Source organism: Peromyscus maniculatus, chromosome 19, assembly GCF_049852395.1.
Source record: "Peromyscus maniculatus bairdii isolate BWxNUB_F1_BW_parent chromosome 19, HU_Pman_BW_mat_3.1, whole genome shotgun sequence".
NCBI classification, from domain to species: domain Eukaryota; kingdom Metazoa; phylum Chordata; class Mammalia; order Rodentia; family Cricetidae; genus Peromyscus; species Peromyscus maniculatus.
In genome coordinates, this window is record NC_134870.1 from 12959287 (window position 1) to 12982623 (window position 23337).

At 36.9% G+C, this 23337-nt stretch overlaps 1 protein-coding gene across 16 annotated transcripts in view; it reads right to left on the reverse strand.

Annotated features, from left to right (window-relative positions):
- Nol4 (nucleolar protein 4) overlaps positions 1 to 23337 on the reverse strand; it is a 332403-nt gene that overhangs the window by 48377 nt on the left and 260689 nt on the right. For all 16 annotated transcript variants that reach the window (XM_006970216.3, XM_006970215.4, XM_042263793.2 and 13 more), the window contains one exon: positions 11786 to 11899. In XM_006970216.3, the coding sequence (XP_006970278.1) occupies positions 11786 to 11899 (114 nt within the window). The remainder of the gene's footprint in view (positions 1 to 11785; positions 11900 to 23337) is intronic.

Here is a 23337-nt window from a genome sequence, read left to right on the forward strand (position 1 = left end):
CCAACTGAAATAGACATCTGCTTGAGAACATGCTTCAGAGGATCGCTTGTTCATCTGCAGTGCCTAAGCCTACCACCGATGCTCTAATGGTACACAGTAGGACTAGTAACCGTGAGCTAAAAGGACATAGAAAGACCGACAGTGAAAAAGAATTCTTAACGAGGGCTACTCTTACTCTCCTTCAAAGCCCCAGCAATGTTCACTCAGTTCTCAGATTAAGACTGACAGCCTATACACTGTGCATCCCCTGAGGCTACCAGTCTCATTGTATCTACTTCATATGTGGTGTCAAGAATCACAAAGTCTCCTTCTTTGAAAAATATTATCCAATTTTCTGAGCTTTGATATCCTCTAACTTCATAACGGATGTGTGACTCTAGTGCAGTTTTCCCAATATATGTAATATTGGTCCTTCTCAGCTACTAATGGCTTGTAAAGTATATAAATTAAGGGGAAAGGATGGGACAATGAATGAACAAATTATAAGATAAAAATGAATTTATTTGTCACAAACCAAATATATAAGATTCATCATTTCTCTGCTAAGCCTAAAAATAGCTGTTTTAAAATAACTTTAACAAAGTGCCTCGTTCATGGAGAAATCAGTCAACCGTGTGTTCTTCTGCCTTTGACACAGAAAGCATATCAATATATTATTCTGAGTTTCTGTGTCTGAATTTAAGCCACTTATTCATCCTGTAGAGTGCTATCTACCATCTTACAACTGAGAACATCATAAGCTAAAGGTAAGCCTAAAAATAAAAATACAATCTTCTATTTAAATATGTGAGAATTTTCCATGAGGCTAGGAAATGAACCAGTAAACTAGGCAAGTGATAGAGAAATAAAATAATCAGAAAGTGGGGATTGTGAACAGCTTCTGAAATTCAGAAAGTTCACACAAAATAAGCAGGTTGCTGAGATTCTCATTGTCCTACCCATTCAAAAGATAATCAATTTGATCTGTGTGCCTTACACTATTGTTGACAGACAGACAGAACAATATGGCTACATTACCATTTAGATACACATAGACTGGTGTGTGTAGGAAAAAAATGAGTGAAATTATTTATTTAAATTAAATTTAAATAAATTCAATTAGTTATATAAGAAAAATGAGTGAAATTATACACTTCAAATGGAAATAAATTCACTTTCATTTTTTATGATAAAAATTATCTGATTAATTTAATGAAACTAACAACTGCTTTTTGCTATAAAATATCTCTAAGGTAGAATATTAATTTCACATGTAGCTATATGGACATAAATTATTAGAAATATTCTGAATCAGCTGAGCTAGGCTGTGGTAATAAAAATGGCATTTCAATATTGCTTGTGTTTATTGTAGAAACATTAACAATAAACATGATTTATATGATTATTTCATTGTAATTGAACTTTTATAATTATTTAGGCATATATTCCAAATTGTAATATATATATATATATATATATATATATATATATATATATATATATAGAGAGAGAGAGAGAGAGAGAGAGATATGACCTAGAAAAACACATCATATGAGACAACTCCACACTGTGGGAGGAACTCAGCTTCCCTAGACCTGTACAGACAGGCACTCCCTTACACACCTGCTTCTGAAACCCTCTGGACATGGGAAGTCATCTTCTTTACTGCTCCCCTTTGGCAGGCACTCAGGGTATGCGTTATTTCACAGAGCACACCAGAATACTGCCAATCTACTTGGCATCCAGCTTCATGTCCTACTAAGCACCAAGCTGAGGCCAGGGAAGCAGCTTGGTTGATGAAGTGATGCCTGCCATGCACCCATGTAGACCTGACTTTGACCCCTTGCATCAACGTGAAAAGCCAAGTGTGGTGGCACAGACCTGCAGTCCCAGTGCTGGAGAGGCAGAGGCAGGTGGATCCCAGGGGCTGGCGAGCCAGCCGGTCCAGCCAATTGGTGAGCTCCAGGTTCAGTGAGAGACCCTGTCTCAAAAAATATGATGGACAGCAGTTGAGGAAGACACCCTACATTAACCCCTTATCGCCACACACATGTATGTTTATTGCACACATCTAACACAAATGAACACACACATATACACATCCCAAGCTCCCTTTATGGAGAATATTGTTTTTAGATATTAAAGGACATCTATCTGTTTGGAAATGCTCCTCATGTCAAGAATACGTCTGGAAGATTTCCTGCCTGTCAACATCTTCCTTTCTCAAGGTCTAGCTGAAACAGTTTCTCCTCTTGAGTCCCTCCCAAGTGCCCAGAAAGACTTTACAGGACTGTCTACCTTGGTGGCTCACCACAATCCATCCATACAGTATACCATCTGTGCTTTGCTGACTTTTAATAGAATGAGAGCTTATTGATGAAAATGATGCCTTAGTTGGATTCAACGTGAGAGTTACAATGACTGCTTAATAATTTTCCAGAATTAAAAATCCACTATTATAAAACATCGAGCCAGGCCAGGAGCTCCTCGGGAAAACGTTTCCCCCCTTTCTACATTGGCTACACTTGTCTATCACACAGTAATGCATATTGGCCAAAGAAATCATTTTAGGATGGATATAGAAGTAATTTTTATCAACCATTCTTTATTGAGATAATTTAATATTTATGAAAATTATAGTTCAACAGAAAATTAAAAAAAAAAACCTGTCAGGAAAAAAGTTATCATTTGTGAACATAAATGGGAATTTATTTGTATTTGAAGACTAGCCATTATCAAGCTAATGAGGACAGGACATGAGCATACAGTTAGTTTGCTCACAAAATACTAATAGTTGTGGTCAAATATTCTCTGCAGAGTTGCTTCAAAATGCCATTGACACCATTTCACTCAGCTCTCATGAAATGTGAATAATGAACTCAATTTTTAAAACATAAATGGCAAATATGTATTGTCGTCTCTGTGTGATTTTTATATTCCATAAAATGCTTTCATTGCACAGATAACATTGTTTTATCTTAGCTGAGTGGATCAGGAGGTAGGCTATTAAGTGGCGATTTCCTCCAAGATTCAAACATTCCAATCTGCAGGGAAACTTCTTAAGACAGGAAGCAAATAATTCTCAATAGCTTCAGGAAGTCCCTCAAACTGACCAGATTCTCCAGGCTCCTCCTTCCCTAAGATGTATGAGCTTTAAAGACTGCTCAGAGTCTCTCCTGGAAGAAGAGAGCAGCAGAATTGTCTCGAAGAACAGGGACTGCCTGAAAGAGGCTCGGGCCATTTGAGGCACCTGGAAAAGACAGTGCACGATCTGTTGAGCAGCATGCAAGGGTTCAGCTTTCACGAGCTGTCACCTACCCTGGTGGGCCCTGGTGATGCAGCTGTTTTTGAGTCATTTCTGCTCCTGTAAGCAACTCCAATAAAACTCCTTGGTTCACCAAGTTGGGCTTTGGTGATATCACACTTTGGTCTGTCATTGGTTCCTGGTCTGGGGTGAATAGACATTTGTTCCCATCTCCCCAGGAAAGTCTGTCTATCATACAACATAGGAAGAAGAGGGACGGTGGGGAGTAAGAGTAGGCTGTTAGCATTGTGTACCTGTGTAAAATTGTCAAAGAAATTTGACTAATAATAGGCATATAATGGGGTATAAAGAGACAGCTCAGTGGTTAACAGCACTTCCTGCTACTTTACTGGACCTGTGTTAAGTTTCCAGTGCCCATATGCCAGCTTAGGACTGTCTGTAACTCAGTTTCAGGGGATCCAGCAACCTCTTCTGGGCTTTGTGGTATCAAGCATACAATATACATATCATACATGCAGGCAAACACTCATACATAAAATAAAACATACAATTACACCTTATATATTTATGGGCTGTGAAGTAGTGGCACATGCCTTTAATCCCAGCATGGAGGAGGCAGAGGAAAGTAGTTCTATGAATTTGAGGTCAGCTTGCTCTACAAAGTGACTTTCAAGACCACCAGGGCTACACAGAGAAAACCTGCCTCAAAAACTATATATATACACACACACACATATATATGTATGTGTGTACATCTATAAAGAAATACACACACACACACACACACACACACACACACACACATATATATATATATATAATTTCCATAGATTAATTCTTTAAAAATATGCATGTGACTGTTTCCCAATTCTGGCACAGGAATGAGGATTTTGCCACCACAAGTCTTTGGATTGGTTTTCTAATTTGCCCAGCACGTTTTACTTATAAATTTAAGCCCATAATGTCAGATCCAATTGTTAGTGACTTTTCTTATATGAAAAACCCATGCATTCCTATGGGAATAGAGGATTCGAGGCCATGTGAGTATACAGATGTTTCAGCACAAACCTATCAATGCAAGGAAGAGCAACACTCCCACAGCCCCCACTTGGTATGGATCCAGTCCATGCACATGTGAAAGAAACTCATGGACAGATTCATTTCAGAAGACTTTTGAGATTGGCATCCCCTTGTTATTCTTTCTGCAGAGGTTGGACTTTATGGTGTCCTGTTGTGTGAAGCAGGTGGCTGAAGGACAGGAGACCTCCCAATTAGAAAAGATCATCAGTGTATACTGGGTGACACTTAAAATAGTCACATTATGAATAATGGCTATAAAGGGACCTGAGCAAAAGTAAAACTGGAATTAACATTCATGCCTGACTGAGCTTCTTGACTGAGGTCTAACAGATATGGCCCCTGATACTCAATGACCTCAGCCTTATCAACACAGCAACAACAGCAAAAGAAGAACAAGAAACAAGAAAAATAAAGAACTTTCATTTTATATATATATATATATATATATATATATATATATATATATATATATATAATATAAACATCTTCCTTGCAAGTTCTATAAAAATTAGAGAGAAAAGCACAGAAGAAAAATTCACATGAACAAAGCTGACTGACAACTAGAGGGTTTGGAGACTCGAGTTCAGTCTCCTCAAAATGGGAATGACAGAGAGGGCGGGATTCACAAGACCTGAAGATTTATGACTTAGTCCTGCATTCAAGCCCTATGCGATTCCTCCCCCAGCAATGGAGACAGTGTCCCAAATCTTGGGGACAGGGTAGAGTATGTGCTATTGGCATTGACAGAGGTAAGGGTGGGTTTGCTAAAGCCTGACCCACTCTGTGCAGATTGTGTGACTGTCTTTATTCCCACATGGTTTTCACAGTCCAGCCAAAGATCCATGTGTGTAGCCAGAGAGCATATTTTGAATGCTTGGAGGCAAAAACTTAAAGTGACTGTTAGGAATAATCAGAGGTTTTAGTGTCTACATTCACATGTGTGTTATCTTAGGCTTGTCACCCTGTGTAAATCTAGAGACTAGGGTATTGTTTCACTTGGAATGTTACAATCTTTTGAAAATGTGTGAAAATGAGTGAAACTGACCCATCATGGACTTGGCACTTGGGCAGGACCAGAGGACAGTTTAGCCTCTAATTCTCGTGAATGTGACATAGAGGTGCAAGCACCTGCTGATTTCCTCACCCCTTCTAGTGCCCCAGTGTCCCCACAGCTACACATTAAGATACTCTTTTATTACTATTACTATGCTACTTTATTACTCTCCTTTAAGACATTGTTAATATGAACATTGGAGGACACTATTCTGTAATTGTGATCATAGTTAATTTATATTAAATTTAATTTTTATATCAGGTTTTAAAAGGAGACATTACAAGGGTACAGATCTTCTGTTTATTGAGACTCTTAGGAGCCTTGGGGATTCTTTCCCTTCATAATGCTGCTACTTGGAAATTGTCTTAGAAATAATAGGCAAGATGTCCTTTTACATGAAGATTGTATTAGAATAAGTAGAATCTGGCCCTAGTAATCTATGGAAAGGAAGTAATAGGAAGCTTTCCAATAATCTCAGAAGATTCATAGTGACAGAGAAGATCCTCAGAGAACAGACGGAATGGGAGCCATAGTGTAACTCCTTTAACATTTACAAATTTTTATCTATGAAATTGTAAGAGAGGGGAGTAAATGGGAGAAGAGGAGGGAGGGGAAACTGTGATCAGGATGTAAAATAAATGAAAATTTTTAATTAATAATTTGTAAGAAGCAAATATGCTATAAAAGCAGGGAATGAAATGTTCAGTAAACATTTCTTTATTAATTTCTCAAATTATAAAATCCATGCTTTATGACTAAAAATACCTTAAAACCTTTAAGTCAGTATGATCATCAAATGCAAGATGACTGTCTTAAAGAGGAGTGTCTTCTCAAGCAAGCCTGTGACTCTGGGAAATTTTTTCAATGGCTCTAAACATTGGTTTATTCAGTTTAATAAAATACGACAATTTCCTTGGCCATAAGCCTAAGATGTCGCCAATAAGTCCATACCTTTTCATGTGTCTACTATGAATATTCATATTAATGAGGACATCAATGCCTAGCAACACATACTCTACCACACAAAGCCAAAAATATCATGAAATATAAAATGAAGAACATTTTATGATTACTGTCAATGGGGTTTGTTTTCCTTAGGTAGTATATTTCATCCTATAGATAGAAGAGCAATGTTGAAACATATTAAAAGATTTGAAGATACAGATCTTTCTCCAAAATATTGTCTGTAAGAAAGGAAAATGCTACGAGTGTAATAGAGACTGAGGATGCCTAAGAACAGTGACCAGGAGATACGCACTAGCAGACTAAGAAAACAGGCATCAAGTCAAATCTCAGTTACTAGGACAGTTTGTAATTAAATCAAAGATTATACTGAAAATATAGCTTTACATTCAGTGTATGGTCAAGCTTATTGTCTTAAGGAAATAAAACTGCAGAAATGTTGAAGAGGCTCCCTATCGCAAAACCTGGTCCACAGGGCTAGGGACTCAGTAGGTAAAATAATTCCCTGGAAGCATGAGGACCTGATTCCCAGAGCCCAGAGCATAGATGTCTACACTTCCAGCACTCCTAAATTAGGATGGAGGCAGAGACAAGAAAATCTCCTAAATCCCGTGGGCACCTCACCTGGTTTACACAAAGGTGGATAGCAAAGAAACGTCTCCAGCAAGGGAGAAGGTGAGGTTGTCCTCAGATCTCTATACATATGCCGCAATACAGACAAAAATACACATATATACTCATAGACACACCATGCATACACACAGGGGTGGGGATTTTAAGAAGGTGAAATTGTCTCAGTCTGCATTTTTGGTATGTATCCAAATGTATCCAAGACAAAATAAAATGTATTAAGATTCTCTCCACATACACGGCTACAATTCCAGTGTTTGCACCAATAATGACATGTCGTCTAACAACAGGTCCACTCTCTAGTGTGCCAGAAGACCAAGGGAAAAAGCATGAAGAAATGCAGACTTCAGTAAAAGCATCACCATTAAATTAAAAACTACAATAGCAAGGAACTATGGTCTTTCTCAATATTTTTAAGTCTTGATCCGATAAATTCATGCAGGATTTCTGCCAATATTTTTTTAGCTTAGTAAAAAAATCAGTGTTTAGTATTTTATTATTCTCTTCCCTTACCTTTTATTAGACCAAAGTAACCAACCAACATGCCAACCCCTCCCACTGGGTATTTGAATAGAATCAAAGGTGTTACTTTGGAGTCAAACATCGATTTTTCCAACTTTCTCAGTAACTGCGCAAGGGGCTGTCCCCCAACATCCACTGCTTTATCCTTCAAGAACAGGAGTTTCTAGAATGCTGCTGGGGAAACCACCAACCATTTGACTTTAGGTGAACTCTCCTTTAGAACTACCAATTAATGTAATTAGAAGAATGGAAGCTATAAATCAAGAAAGCCATTATTTCCAAACTCTTAATCTTAATCATCGATCAAGCATGTGGATAAAATGTGTGACACTCCTCAAAAAAAAAAAAAAAAAAAAAACTCACAAAAAGTTGACGTGGGTAAGAAATAGACAACCAGTGGGGGGCCGGGGTCACTCTTCCCCTTTCTCCTCCAGGATGTCTTTTTAAACGCACTGTGACCTAGATAACATTCAAGTGTATTTCTGGTAGTACTTGCCTACAACCCAACATATCACTGAACAATTGGGGCCAGCCTGGGATACAGAGTAAGACTTTGTTTCAAAGAAAGAAGAAAGCGAAAACAAACAAACAAAACCAGAAGAAAAACTCAAAGCAATAACCAAAAAAAAAAGAAAGAAAGAAAGAGAGCTAGACAGACACAGGAACTTTCATTCAAACTTACACTGTCAGAGACAAGCAAACCCTGGCCTTCCTCTTTTTTTTTTTTTTTTTTTTTTTTGAGTGCCCACCCAAACTGAGGGAGAATTTCTCTTTCATCCTAAACAAATTCCAGATTTTCATGCACAGGAACAGAAACCCTGCATGTATCCTGATGTGTGTGGTGATTCACTTCAGTTCTGTGAACTTGGATGTCTGATGAAGCTCTCAGCTCCAACCTTGCCACTGGCTGGCTTCAGGCCTGTGCTGCATAGATTTGTATGAAATGGACTTTTGGAATAAAGAATTTAACACATCCATAACACCTTTTATGTTCATAGCTCAAACAGCTCCATAAAAATCCAGTTAACTCATCAAACATCATAAACTATGAAGGACATACATAATTAGAACTCACTATGTGGCCAGCCAGTGGCAATGAAGGGTCAGGGTGGGGCTTAACACAAAAACAGAGTTTGACCTTTCAGTTTCTGAAATGTTATGTCTTTACTTCAGCCAAGGGCTGATGGAAAACTTCTAAACCATGGGTAAATTCTAAGAATTGTGAGTTTGGTTATGGGTACACACAGAAAGCACAATTTCAATGCCAAGAGCCCAAATAACTAGGCGTAGGTTTGGATCGAATATCAAAGCGATGTTATCAATGTCAAGTTGGAAGGAGAATGATGTGTAGAAGTCTTCATGTGTTATCTCAGATGATATCTACAGAACTTGTAGTAAGAATAAATAGTTTAGAATTTTTTGAAATGCTAATTATGTATGCTGTACTAGCATTCAGGGTGCATAATCAGGCCTTGGCCTTTTCTTGGGCTACATAACTAACGAGAAGACACTACACTTTGCATGACTTCAAATGTGCTTCCAGAGAGCTTAAGCACATAGGTGGTTGTTTTCATGCAGTTTCAACTTACGTGTGTCTCCACACCTCTCTGGACTTCCATTTTATGTTTATGAGAACATTACTACCAGTTTGGTAGGGTTGTGGTACTTGTAAAGTGTCTAACTGATTTAGAAAAAGATAATAAAATACAATTGATTCATTTAATTTCATGTGGATATGAAGAGGGCTATCAGAAGGCAACCTTGGATATTGTTTCCTAGTGCTAACTACTTTTATTTTCTGCTGAGGCAGAGTCCCTCACTGGTATGTAACTCCCCAGATAGGCTAGTCTGTCTGCCCAGAGAGCACCAGGGACCTGCCTATTGTATACAGCTACTAGTCTATGCCACTCTGCCCAGTGTTTTTGCTGTTGCTTTGTTTTGTTTTGTTTGTAGGTTATAGGGATTGAAATGAGATACTAATGCTTGTAAGGCCAGTGCTTACTGTCTGAGCCATGTCCTCAACCCATAGGATATGATTAAAACATTGGTTTCTTTCTTTCTTCTACTTTTTTTTTTTTTTGAGACAGGGTTTCTCTGTGTAGTTTCAGTGCCTATCCTGGATCTCGCTCTGAAGACCAGGCTGGTTTCTTACTTATCACCCTGAGCCTTCCAAACCCTTTTAGGGCTCAGCAAGAATGATCCTACATATACCCATTTCAAAGTAGTCAGCTTTTCATGATACAACCACCATGTTTTAGCAAACAAAGAAAAGGGAATAGAAAAATTCAAGGGAAGAGTCAAGGGACCACTGGTATCCACCTATCCCAGTATAAGGGACAATAACAGGCAACCTCATTCCGAAATATTGCTGATAGTTTTTCTTTAATTGATGGTTGCTCTAAAAAACAAATACTAGCCTGATTTAAAGGCCTTCAATAATGACAGCACAAATATATTATTAAAGAATAAATGACTATCAAAGTAAGTGTGATATTTCTACTGCTCAAGATAATCAAGCATATGGTACATATATACTTAACAATATATGAAATATAAAATATACTCTTCTTTCATACATAAAGATTTACCAAACCACCACAATAACTTTATGAGTTAAACATATGTCTTTATCTGTTTTATAGCTTGAACACACACCAGTATATAACCTGACAAGATGGATACTGTAGAGTGATCTTATAGATAATAATACAACATGAGTTTGTCACTTTTCATCAAATATGTGTGTTACTGATACTGTGCAAATTCTAGAGTCAGTAGGTGGTGCATGTGGATATACATCAAGCAGGACAGTCCTTTCCCTTCTAGAACTTTAATATTTCAGATATTAGAATTAAGACCTTCTCTCAAATGGACTTAGTCCAACTATTGATGCTTATTTCTAGTTTTACTGTTACTGAGGTAATGGCAAAGGACCCAGAGAGGAGAACATTCTAGGTGGACCTTGTTGCTGCTTGCTTTGTTCCCAGAAAAATGCTTAGTATGTAGCATGCACTCTCATTTTTAAGGTGCTTATATAACTCTGAGAATTAGTACTGTTACAATTATTATTTCTCAGGGGGAAACTGGAGCACACAGGTCTGACCTAGCTTGCTGAAGGCTGTCCAATCTGTTACGGTAGACATGAGAATAAAAATGGGGTATAGTTATTCTACAACTGCACAAGCTCACCATGATGCCAGATGGCAATGCATACAGTACTGTGTCCCACCTTATGATAAATTTCACCATTATAATGATGATAAATCATCTAAACAGAAGACATGGACACCAATAAAGCCCAAATTGTTTTATCCAACAATGATACTGTATCTTGTTTAACTACAGGTCTCATCCTTTGCAATACTTAGGACTATAAGTACATAATATTTAATAATAATCAATTCATAAAATAATGTCCTTCTGAAATATTTAAAAGATATTCTTATCTTGAAATATAAATCTTCTTTTGCTTGCTTGAGGAAAATAATATTGAACTAACAATTTACCCTGCAATCACCTCAGCTGCCGTAAGTAGGATGCACCCACTTTATTTATAAAATTAAAAAAGAAACAGAATAAAGCAAGCCTTTGTTGATAGCATATAATGTAACACTCTGCAATTTAGAACTTTCACCATGGATAATTAAGAGAGGAAGACCGAGACGGGAGGGAAGTTGACTGGGAAGATAAGAAGGAAGGACAGGAAAACACAGAAGAACTAAAAGAGCCACCAAGGGAAGCAGCAGTGAACAGTGCACCCAATGTGCACACATTCCACTGCACAGCCAAAGCATCCAGACCAGAGCTCTCAGACGTTCCCTACAAAGAGTAAGGTCAGGACATGAATAGCCATTAGATTAGGTCCCCACTTCAGACTTTCTAATCTTTCAGGGATATCCGTACTTTGATTGCCCTCAGCATAATCTATTGCCATTGGTAGTATAGTTACCCCCACCACCACTAATCAGTCTAGAAATATATGCCAGTACAGACCTGACAGCACTAAAGAAAGGTTCATTTTCATTACAAATGAACACGTTTGAGTCACGATCATAAACGTCAAGATAAATCTGAATAATATGATAATCAGTAAGTCAGAACCTCTTAGTTAGCCATTAAATGGATGCAGGAAGTTCAATTCAGTCTTGCTATTGTCACCCCCCAGACTTTTTTGTTTGGTATTCATGGATCACCAGAGCACAGCGTTTTTCAACTCCAAGTTTCTAAGAACAGAAGTCTGTCTGTGTGTCAGATCCATTCACGAGTCCGCACTCCTCCACACTCCTCAGTACCTGGGGTTTATCCAGACGCATCCTCTTGGCAGCATTTCTACTCTCGCTTTCACAGGCTGAAGCCAAGATACTCTCTGCAACTGCTGAAGTAAGGTGGGAAGGAATAGGTCGAGACTAAAAAAAAAGAGAGAGAAAGAATATGAAAAATTATTAACAGTATCATTAACAGACCACATGTCAGAAGAGCTCAGAAGGCCATCAACATGGGCAGGAGAATCTATTTCAATAGAGGAAATGGAAATTGTAAAGATGAAAAATGAAAGCTAGTTAGAGGTTAGAGCTACAGCTGCTACACAGAGCTATTGTTCATTCCTGTGTCTCCGTTGTCACGAGTACTTATTTAGGGTCATTATGTTGGAGTATGAACAAGCAATGGCAAAACTGCTGACCATAGTTCGCAAATAAAACATGCCCTTTAATTCTTTTATGAACATGACAATGCACACACAACCAGAACAAAAACAAACAGGGCTGTCACAAAACAAAACAAACTAACAAAAATTAACCAACACCACACCATGCCAAAAAATCTAGATTTTAAAAAAATGTGTGTGTGTGTGTGTGTGTGTGTGTGTGTGTGTGTGTGTGTGTGTGTGTGTGCAGCATGTGCATGAAGGCCATAGAATCACCTCAGATGCTGGTCTTCATCCTCCACCTTGATTGAGAAGGTCTGTTTTATCGCTGTGTTTGCCAGGCTAGCTGGTCCAGGAGTTTCCATGGTATCTCCTGTCTATGCCTCCCATCTTGTTATTAGAACAATGTAATTATGAATATTTGTTCCCATGCCCATATACCAAACAATCATAATGTGAATAGTGCAAATGCTTATTGAGGTTTAATTTGATGAAGAATACATATGGTTAAAGTACCTGGAACATTTCTTACCTTGGTTAAATACAAGATAACTGAACCAGCCACACAATGATTTCTGTATACACAGGGTTTTTTTTTTAACGTGAGATTATTTGCCTATGTGTTTAAATCCATGTTTTCTTTTATTTATTAAATATGAATATGAGTTTATATTAATAATTTAATAGGCACATGTTGGAAAATATATCTTCTACATAAGCTACATAGAAATTAATTAATCTTCTGACTGAGCTAATTATAAAATATGGGCAACTCTCCAGATCATTTACTATAATCACTGAAAAGTTTTTCATTCTTTTGTCACATAATTACATGTGAAACTATCTAACTGAAAGATGAAATACTTAATGATATAGCACATTTTTAATTAAGATAAGCAAAAGATAGATTTAAAAAAACACATGAAAATTAAATCACAGAGATAATAACAAAATAGGGCGAAATTGAAAAATATATGTATCCTGGATGCCTAGCATGTACTTTAACATACCACTTCAGGGATTTCAAAGCCTCACCACAAAGTATGTGTTGTTATTTATTTATTTTTGAATTAGAAATATCATTGTGTATGTCTAAGCACAAGTGTGTGAGTGCCAGGAAATAAATACATGGAAATCAGCAGACAACTTCCAGAAGCAGATTCTCTCATCCACTGTGGATTCAGGGCTTTGAACTCACATCACTGGGCTTGTGTATAAGTTCTTTACTTAGGGATGATGTTGCCAGCCTTGCATAGATATTATTTATTAGAAGTCTCTCGTGTGATTCAGGCCTTTTTTTTTTCTCTCCTAGCAACCTTGAATATGCCTTTGTTGTATGTGTCTCATTTTACTGACTTTGTTATATAAAATGTGCTTTAGGAAATTGAAATACAAAGCTTTTGTCTGAAATGGTACTCTAGAGTAGCTAAATTCAGTCCACAGTGTTTTAACACATAGAGGAAGGGATTTCTGCAGTTTTGCATTTTTGGAATTTTTTCAAACGCTTCCTTGCTGTTTCCACTTCCAAACCATACTCCATGGGTCAGAGGGAGAGGTGGCCTCAGTCTTTCTCTTCCGGTCCTCTGAGCTGTCTGGGATGATGGATAGACATCTGATAATGAAGTACCATGAGGTTCAAATGTTACTTTTCTCAAATAAAGGGAAGAGAGAGTCCCTTAAACAGTCAGGAGCACATGATAGATGTGTTTCTGAGAAAAATTATGCCAGGCTTTTGTCTTGAGAACCAAGAGGTTCAAATGAGGCAAACCCAGAGGAAAAGTTTGTCTCAAAACTTGTATGGCTTCATTTCACTGTCTACTTCAAGTATGGAAAACACACTCTAGCACAGCATCAAATATGTGTTGAACCATAAAATCAGTCCCCCAATAAATAATGACCACTGTCTGGCAAAGCATTAGAATCTAAACTATATGGAAATTTTATCTATGCCCTTTTCTATGGAACTTCCTTTGAGGTAAAGTTATAGTAGAAGTGGAAATAAAGACATTTCATTACGAAAAAAGAAAATAAATCATCTGATATGAAGCTGGTATTATTTAAATGGTGTTAGGAGTTTATAAAAATCTATCTGCATTATTAGATTTTCATCTGGTTCCAGGAATGAAATTGATAATCTCAATTACATATCAGAAATCCTCTTTTTCTTAGTTTAACCAACAATAGTCACACATGGCACAGGGATACATGCTTCCGTTTCTTATTATTTTTACATTTCTCTTTTTTTTACATCTCTATTCCAAATTAGATATAAAAAGTTATAAAATTTAGTAAGTTGATGGGATTTCACTAATGAACATGCAAGTTTCTTAAATATGTGTTGAGTATGTTTTATTTTTTTGTAAAAGTTTGTTGAACAGGAAGTTTGTTAAACATGACCAGAAAGTAAAAGAAATACTTTAAGTTAAAACTATTTCACAGAGGGTTGGCGATTTAGCTCAGTGGTAGAGCCCTTGCCTAGCAAGCACAAGGCCCTGGGTTTGGTCCTCAGCTCCAGAAAAAAAAAAGACAAAATTATTTCATAGAAATTCTTTCTTTATTTTTTTAAATTGAAGAATTAAGCCAGAGGTGTGGCTTTTACTCTAAGAATAAAAGTTGGCCTTCAAAAGAACTTACATAATTTTCTTTAGAGAAAATCATGGAGATTATATGGTCTTTCCCCTATGTGTGACTGGTCTATTCAAGCACAAGAAGAGAGTTCTGCCTGAGTGGAACAAATTATCCTTTTAAGGTCACCTGACAATTGTACGTCTCAGACTTGGGGAGAAAATTAAGTTCAAAATCAAAGCAATCATAGACTCTTCTAACTAGTGGGGAGATAAGCAGACATACAGACACAAGATTCAATGCTGCTCACACATAAGACAGAATTTTGAAAATTGAGCTGTTCTAAGTTTCTTGTGGAACTATAATGTGACAACGATAGATGACCTTTGAAACAAAGTCACAGACAGTTTGTTTTCCTCAAAAGTCTGAAGAAACTGACAGCCAGATAGATTAATTTGCCGTGCTAGAACCAACAGATCTACATTTGGGAGTTAGGCTTCCTGGATTCCAGTTCTCCATTTTTTCTTTTACATTGTATTGTAATTAGCACTTCTAAATAATTAATAGTTAATGAAATAAGAAGCTATTAAAAACAGTTATCTGCAAACTGATGTGTTGATCCAAAAACAAGAAGAGAAAAGTCATCCTATACAAATTTGTATTATAATCCTGTTTTATTCAAGATCACTGGACAGAATGGCAAAGTGAATTAGGAATCCTCAGTGTGAGATGTTTTTAAAAACCTCAAGTCTCAAATGTATAATCTATGTGTGTTTCTAAGCAGAATCTTATGTCATGTGAATACAATTTTGAGATGATTCTCAATAATAATTCCTATTGGGAGCTTAGGATATTCATAACTTAATACAAAAAGCTTAGCTTCATCATCTAAGTTTCCAATCCTTGAGAAAAGTGCTTACATTATTCATTTTTTAGAGAAAGTTAAATCAAAGTTTGAAGAGACTGCATGACTTGGCCAAGTCCATTAATCATATAGATTCACTGGGATTCAAACATGCATGATATGAAATTGTAAATAATTTATATTAAAGAATTATTTTCACTTCATAATTCCAGTGAGATAATACAAACTGGAAGATGGATTATTATAGATAACCTCATTTTGTTTCTAATCAAGGAATTAATTAGGGCTTCTCTAGTATCTTCATTTTTGGGTGATTTAAATCTTTGCCTTACACTTCTCTACTAATTCCTAAATACTATGTTCTGCCACAACCTTAAGTCACAAACTATTAATGTTGGATAGGCCGGAAGTGCCAATCAATTACTTCACATGATCCTGTGGTCGAGCTCTGTTTCATGCCTGCAATGAAGGTGTAGGAGATTCTTCATGAGCTATCAATTCTAGAAAGCACTTTGCTTCTAACACTGGTGAGTCAATAGTAAAGTTCTCAGCGTCCCATACATAGTTCAGCGATATTTCATCTAATGGCGATATAGCTGAGGTTAAAACCATTGGCTTGATTTTCCTTCACAATTTGTCTTTTATCTACTTCTCAGCTCAGTTATTTATATCAAGAAGGTGAGAAGAAAATGGATCCCGGTAGCATCTTATCAAACAATATTCTGTGGTATGAAGTGTGGGCACAATGGTAACCTGAATCCTCGGTTCTGTCATCAAACTTAACAGCTGAGGGCTGATTCCAGTGTTTCTGCTCTAGAATGTAACGTCAGAATATGCTAAGGGATTTAGTCAGATTTCAACAGTAGCGAAGGCTAGATTCCTTCCCTTATTCCTAAGACTGGCCATAAATACAAATGCTTACATATAGTAAATGAGCCAGGAAAAAGCACAAAGAATCCAAGGAAGAATTTATGAAAAACAGTACCTCTCCTGGTGAATGTGATTTTAGTAGACATACTATGAGGCATATGTATCTTAAGGGAAGATTTCTGGAATGATTAAAATATAGACAAATGCACAGTGTGTGTATGTGTGTGTGTACGTGTGTGTGTCATATACCTCTACCAGAAATTTGCTATTTCTCCCCCCTGCATGTGGGATAAGCTCTTAGTAATTATCTCTTCATAATTAACAGTCATTCTCAACTGGATCCCAAGCTGAACTTTCCTCTGCACTGTTCCTGCAGTCATAATTATCTAGGTTAAAATCAGTGGGGTTGTGTCATCCAACAGATGGCTAAATGGTCACACAGAGCTTTGGAGTTGGAAAAGTCACATTTTAATTGGAACTTAAGATGTGATTTCAGTTGGCACCATGGAAATGTATCTTCCTTTTCAAAACCAGGGGAAGTGTATCAACAAATAGTGCCAATTTTTAGCTGTAGAACTGCATATTAAACAACCTCAGGATGCACTGGTGATTGAGTATACATTTAAGATACTGTACAATCACAATTATAAAAAAGTTTCAAAAAATCAAAAACATAAATCTACTTATGGTTTAATGTCACAGTGCTCTCTAAACTCTACTTTTTAAATGCAGCTTGATTAAGTGTTAAACAAGACCACACGAAGAAGCAACTGTGGCATCCACCATGGATGTAAATAGAATTACTCTCTCAGACACTTAGAGAAAGTGATCCAGTGATAAAAACTTAGGTAGCATATGTGAATTAAGATTTTTTTCCCTTCCATTCTGGTTACTTAAAAAAATTCACAAGTAGTAATCATGCTTTTTGTTTGATATGAACACACAGTTTCCCCAAATGGTATTTAAATGCATAAAGGAATAATCATAAAAGCTACACAAAAAAATTAAGCTCCAAAAGACCCCATTTATTTGCAGGGCTCAATGGTTCATCGACATCAGTATTATAGAGACAGTGAATTGACTGCTTTGGACTGACCCGGGTATTTGTCAGCAACTGCTTTGTGACTTGATTGCTCTGAGCCCCTCTACGAGGAACCGTTCTTTTTAGTTTTATAAATCACAAAACTGAGATTCACTCAATGTCATTGGTAATCTTGATTGTCAGTTTGACAGGATGTAGAATCACCTAAGAGACGTGTCTGGGCATGCCCGGGAAGCTGATTCCACACGAAGAAGAAAGAACTGAGTGCCAGCATTCATTCCTGTCTACTTCATTACTGCCGATGCAATGTCACCAGACACTTTACATCCCCACAGCCATCTTCCCACGCCACAAAGGACTGTATCTTCTCATTCTGAGCCAAGTTAAACCTTTCATTTCTTCAGGTGATTTGTGTTAGGTATTTTGTAACAGTGATAAAAGTAACTAATGCAGTAATTCAATAGCAAACAGGAATATCATGCCACAGTGCATTGCAGGAAGGTACATATGGCAAGTCAATACCATCTTCTTTTATTCAACAAATACATTTGATGAGTGCTGTCTCTAAGTCAGAAATGTTTAAAATTCAGAGAAATACATGCAACTTCAGTGGTTATGACTTCTACTCTAGGTTGTGCTAGTACTGTGCCTAGCACACAGCTTTTAAAACATTAGCAATAGATTTGTAATCTGTCTTCAGAAATTCTTAACTAATAGAGACAGGTATATTTTCAAAACATTGTAGTAAACTTATTTGACAAAATAGATCTTTAATCTTTCTTATTGTGAATTTCTGTGAATGTTTTGAAACATGGAAACAGTTGTGTTTGTGTTATTTTCCCGGGGTGTGCACACACTCTGAGTGCCATCCAACAAGCAGGGTTGCACTCCACCATGGCCTATGGTCTGGATCGTTTGAAACTTGAACTCCAGGTAATTCAAGATTTTAAACCAAGGCTTGCAAATGTGGTCAAAATAGTAGTTTGACAGTCCTTAATAGTGTTCTCAATATAGTTTTGATAAAGATAGCAAGCAACAGAGCCTTACTGATCTCACCTGGCCTCCTGAGTTTTGGTCAAGACGTTATGGAAGCTCATTGATTAGTTCCCAGTGACTGGCCCAAGAGGTCAGCATATGACTTAAATAGATGAGGTGAGTCACCATTCTTTCATGAGACTAAGACTTGCAGTGAGAGAATTGCTTTTAGGTTGCAAGTTTTCAGAAGTGCTGAGAACAACATTTCTAGCAGGAAAATGCTAGAAAATGCTAGAAGTTCCTAGAAAGGAACTGTGTGACAGAAAAAGTACTACAGAGAAACACAGGTAGAAAAGTGGGGGTGGGGGTAAAACATGCGCTGTGGGCCAGGGGGTCTGTGGGGGAAGAACTAGCATCATTATCCTGAGAAAATTACTTTGATTAATTTTAAAGAAATTTAAAACTACATTTTTTTTTAAACAAAAGTAGAATATAAAATAATTGGCATTTTGGCTTTTAATGTAAGTTCAATTTTTGTTGTTCATTTTTGATGTACTGGAACAGTGCCTTACTACATCGGATGCTGGCCTTGAGTTTGCAGCCATCCCTCTCCCACGGCCTCCTCAGGGCTGAGATGATAGGCAGGGGCCACCACATGTACTTCAAGTAAAAGCTTTCATTTATGAACTAGTGGTTCATATGTCTTGACCTTGATTTTTGAATATTCTTGGTCATGAATAATGATCTTTCATAAATTAAGGAAATTAATGTCTTGCAGCTTCATTCATAGCTGCAGAGTTTGGCAAATGCCAACTGAAAATAGAGCTGGCCAAGATGCAAGATAATGAAAGTATCATGCTATCCTTCCTAACCAGTTGACCCTCTAATCTCCACTAGAAAACATCACCTACTTCTGCAGACATATGGTTATATATTATTACATATAACAATACACAATTGTACATCATGGCATCTTTTTCTATCACCGTTTACTGCACATTAATTCTAGTCATAGACAGTCACTATTGTAACTACTTATTCACAATAATTACCACTTACAGAAAAATAAAAATCAATGTGTCAAAAGTCAAAGGAGAGTTAAAATTAAGTATCATATAAATGTCTTTAGAGGAAAAATTTAAATATTTAAATATATGAATCTTAAATTTTAGTTAGCAGTAAGTTTTAGAAATTAACTCCCAAGACACTGGAGCATGTTCACAATAAAAGCCATGTAACTTTCACTTGTTTCCAACTACAAAGTAACACACTGTTCTATATCTTTTCATTCACTCACTCTTTCACTCAACATTTTTAACGCAGTTGAATGGGAGTTTGTCAACTTTCATGATCAAGTCCTTGCACTCTGTTAAGACAGTGGGGATACTACAGAGATAAACAAGTTCAAAAACACAGGAGTCAAATCCTTCAGGAGCTAAGACTTTACATAGGCAACAGCAATAAGACAGGATACAAGAAAACTGGAAAAGATGCACAAAAAGTGAAATTTGCACATAGAAGAAAGAGAGACTGGAGATTACTCTTAGAAAGTTGATTTAGCAGATGAGCACACATCTGGTCTAATCCTAGTTGTTCACCAGGTGGAGATGCCCAGCGGATTTACAAGAGCAGAATTCAACCTTGGGTTCTAAGGTACATTATCAGAACTCTCATGTGGGCCAGGCAGGAACTTTGACATCTGTTATTTCAAGCAATGCTAGTCTTCATCTTTAAGATGAGTGCTATCGTTTCATTTTATCCAATGAGGAAGTTAAGGTTCAAGTATGCAAGACCCATAATTTGGTAAAATGTAGAATGAGGATCCACTGAATATAAAACCAGGGTCCTCCCTTAATTACTTACCACAAGTGTTGCTAATTGCCCACTGTTTCCTAGTTTATTTTTCTTCTTGCCCTGACCTTAGCTTGTAAGAAGAAACTTTAGTAGTTTTATGAAGTTGGTTGCTTTTTGTGTTATTTTTTTTCCTCCTCATAATGAACATGGGGTTTACTCAACACTAATTTGTAAATAAAAGGGAGTTTTGCTAAAACAATCAAACAAACAAAAGCAAAACTTTGGAGCACATTTTTCTTAATAGCTTCAGAGCCTGCTCTGACATCATGTGGAAACGTCTTCAGTCTGATGGTCTTTCTCTTTCAAAGAGCTGTTTTTTCCTGGTAAATGTTAAGATTGCTCTGTTCTGCTCTTGTGTTATTGCAAAGTTGATTTATTTTTACTGCTGACTACTCACCTCCCCACCCCTTACCAGAGCCTTCATGGTTTGATCAATTCAGAAAGTTGATCATCATCTTCCCTTCCTTTTTGTATCTTCTCCTTAGATTTGCTAAAGAGGTCTATCTTTATTATAGTGAGATTCTCCCCCCCCATCTCTACCTTCTTAAAAGAAGGTGGCTTTCTTATTTATACATGCTAGCGATCACTTTTCTCTTTAGCTAACATTTATATTCTATTTGACCCACCTAATAGGGTTTTGATTTCATTGCATATAATGCCTGATATTTTTACTTCTAGAAGTTAGAAATGGAGGCTTATTTCCCTGTTTTGAAACAGCAACTATTTGCAGGGGCCAGGGCATCTCTTGTTTACCCACAACTCCCAGTTTATAGTCCTGCCTGTCACAAACTAAAATCCATCTATCCTGGAGTTGGATGATCCTTCAGCCTCCAGTCCTAAACTTGTCTGTGTTCTCTTAGTCTATCTTCCAGGCTGCTATCCTATCCCAGTAAGTATTTGTAACTGTGGCTGTACATTTCCTAACTCTTTTAATGTACTTGTTTTCCTTTTGGGCAAGATTTTTTTTAAAAATTCATATTTGATTCAGTATTTGTGTCTACAGTGGGAAGATGAGGGGTACAGGTAGGAAGTATTCTGTAATACTTAACATTATGCTTAAACTAAGTGATTCTGTGATAAGTAATTGTGACAAATATATTGGGCATATATATTTTTCCCATATAATTATTATTTAATTAAAATACATGTCGGAAATAATGGGCAGAGGGTTACCATAATCCTTGAGAAAATCCACAAACCAAGAGACAAAATATTAAGGGAAGCAACAATAAGTCTTTATGATAGACTGTGGTATGAGAGGAAATAATTGAAAGTACTAGAAAAAAAGTAGAAAATTGCTTGTCTGCCAAATATTTACATATATTATCATACATAATGGCCCAGCAGCCATTTCATTTAGAATATGAGTATCTGAAATATATAATCCAATTAGAGGAATTGAACTAACACAAGAATTAACTTGGATCTCCTAGCTTCAGAAAGTCATAGTCTAAGATATGGGATTTAAACTATTTTTGAGATGATGAAGTTTTACACTTTGGAAGCCAAAATTGAGGAAGGGTCCTAGCGTGGGTCTCCTGAGTGTGAGTTCCTAGAGGTACTCTGAGTGAGCAGAAAAAAAAAAAAACAGTTTCACTATTAACATTGACTTGTAGTGCGTCTGAAAGTGTCTCTAGGGATGCCAAGAGAATAGGTTAGGGGTTCAAATGTTTACGGAGTGCATTTTCTAACTATAATACATATTCAGTTTTCTTCCTATTCATTGCTTGTATTTTGTAGATTATTTTAAGATGTGTTACATTTTATGCCAAGGAACATTTAATGAGGCAAAGATTTGTTGCATTCTTTTATGTTGCCTTTGTTTAACTCTGTGAAGCTGTTTTACTTTACCTGTCTAAAACACCTGATTGGTCTAATAGAGAGCTGAATGGCCAATGGCAAGGCAGGAGAAAGGATAGACGAGGCTGGCAGGCAGAAAGAATAAAGAGGAGGAGAAGTCTGGGAGGAGCAAGATCAAGCAATGGAGAAAAGGATGAAGGATCGAGAAAAGAAGGAGCCAAACATGGAATAAGAAGGAAAGAAAAGATATACAGAAATAGAGAAAGGTTGAAGCCCAGGGGCAAAAGGTAGACGATATAATTTAAGTTAATAAAAGATGACTAGAAGCAAGCCACACTAAGGCCAGTCATTTACAAGAAAGAATGAATTCCTCATGTGTTTTATTTGGGAGCTGGGTGTCAGGCCCCCCAAAGAGTAAAGAGTAAAAAACAAGTAAGATTTTGGCATACCAGTGTGAGGCTCTAGAATTTCCATAGTGCCTGAGAAAGCTAAAAACAAAAACATGGCTCTTTTAAGAGTTTCAGCAGTACAATGAGCCCTTCAGCAGCATTAAGTAGGCACCAAAAACTAACTCAGAATGCCTGCCACAGTGCATGCCATAGCTGGGGGATTGAAGGAAGTTGCTGGTCAGGCACCTCTAACTGGGTTGCAAGTTTTAGGCTTAGCTTTCACACCTGGAGAGTGGGGTGGAGCCAGCCAGTAGGGTCACGCAGAGGAGGGCCCAGCTCTGGTTTCACAGTTTAAAGTTTGCTCACACATTCAAAAAAGATACACAGTAAAAGAGGTTCAGATGGAAAAAACTTTTAAGTTCCAGTGTGTTTTATAATGTACATAGGCTTAAGAAAGAAAGAATGAGTATAGACAGTCATAGAAAGAAAGAAATAGTTTAAAATAATAAAGTCTAAAAAGATAGAGTAAAAATAACATAAAAGAAAAAGACACATAATGTGGAAAATACACGGGGAGTTTGGATCCTGTATTTTGCTGTATTGACCTTGAATTTTTTGATGGTTGATAAAAAAAATGACAGCAGCTAAGAAACATGGGATTGAAAGGGGAACTGCTGAAATAAACCAGTCTAGATAGTTAGAAATGCCTTAACTTTAAAATGGAAGTGAAAGAATACTTCTGTCAAATGGAAGTCAAAAGTGTTTTGGAGGAGAGCTTTTGCTTTTGTTTCCACAGGAAACAAGAGGCTGTGGATTCGTTCCAGGTTAATATGGATAAA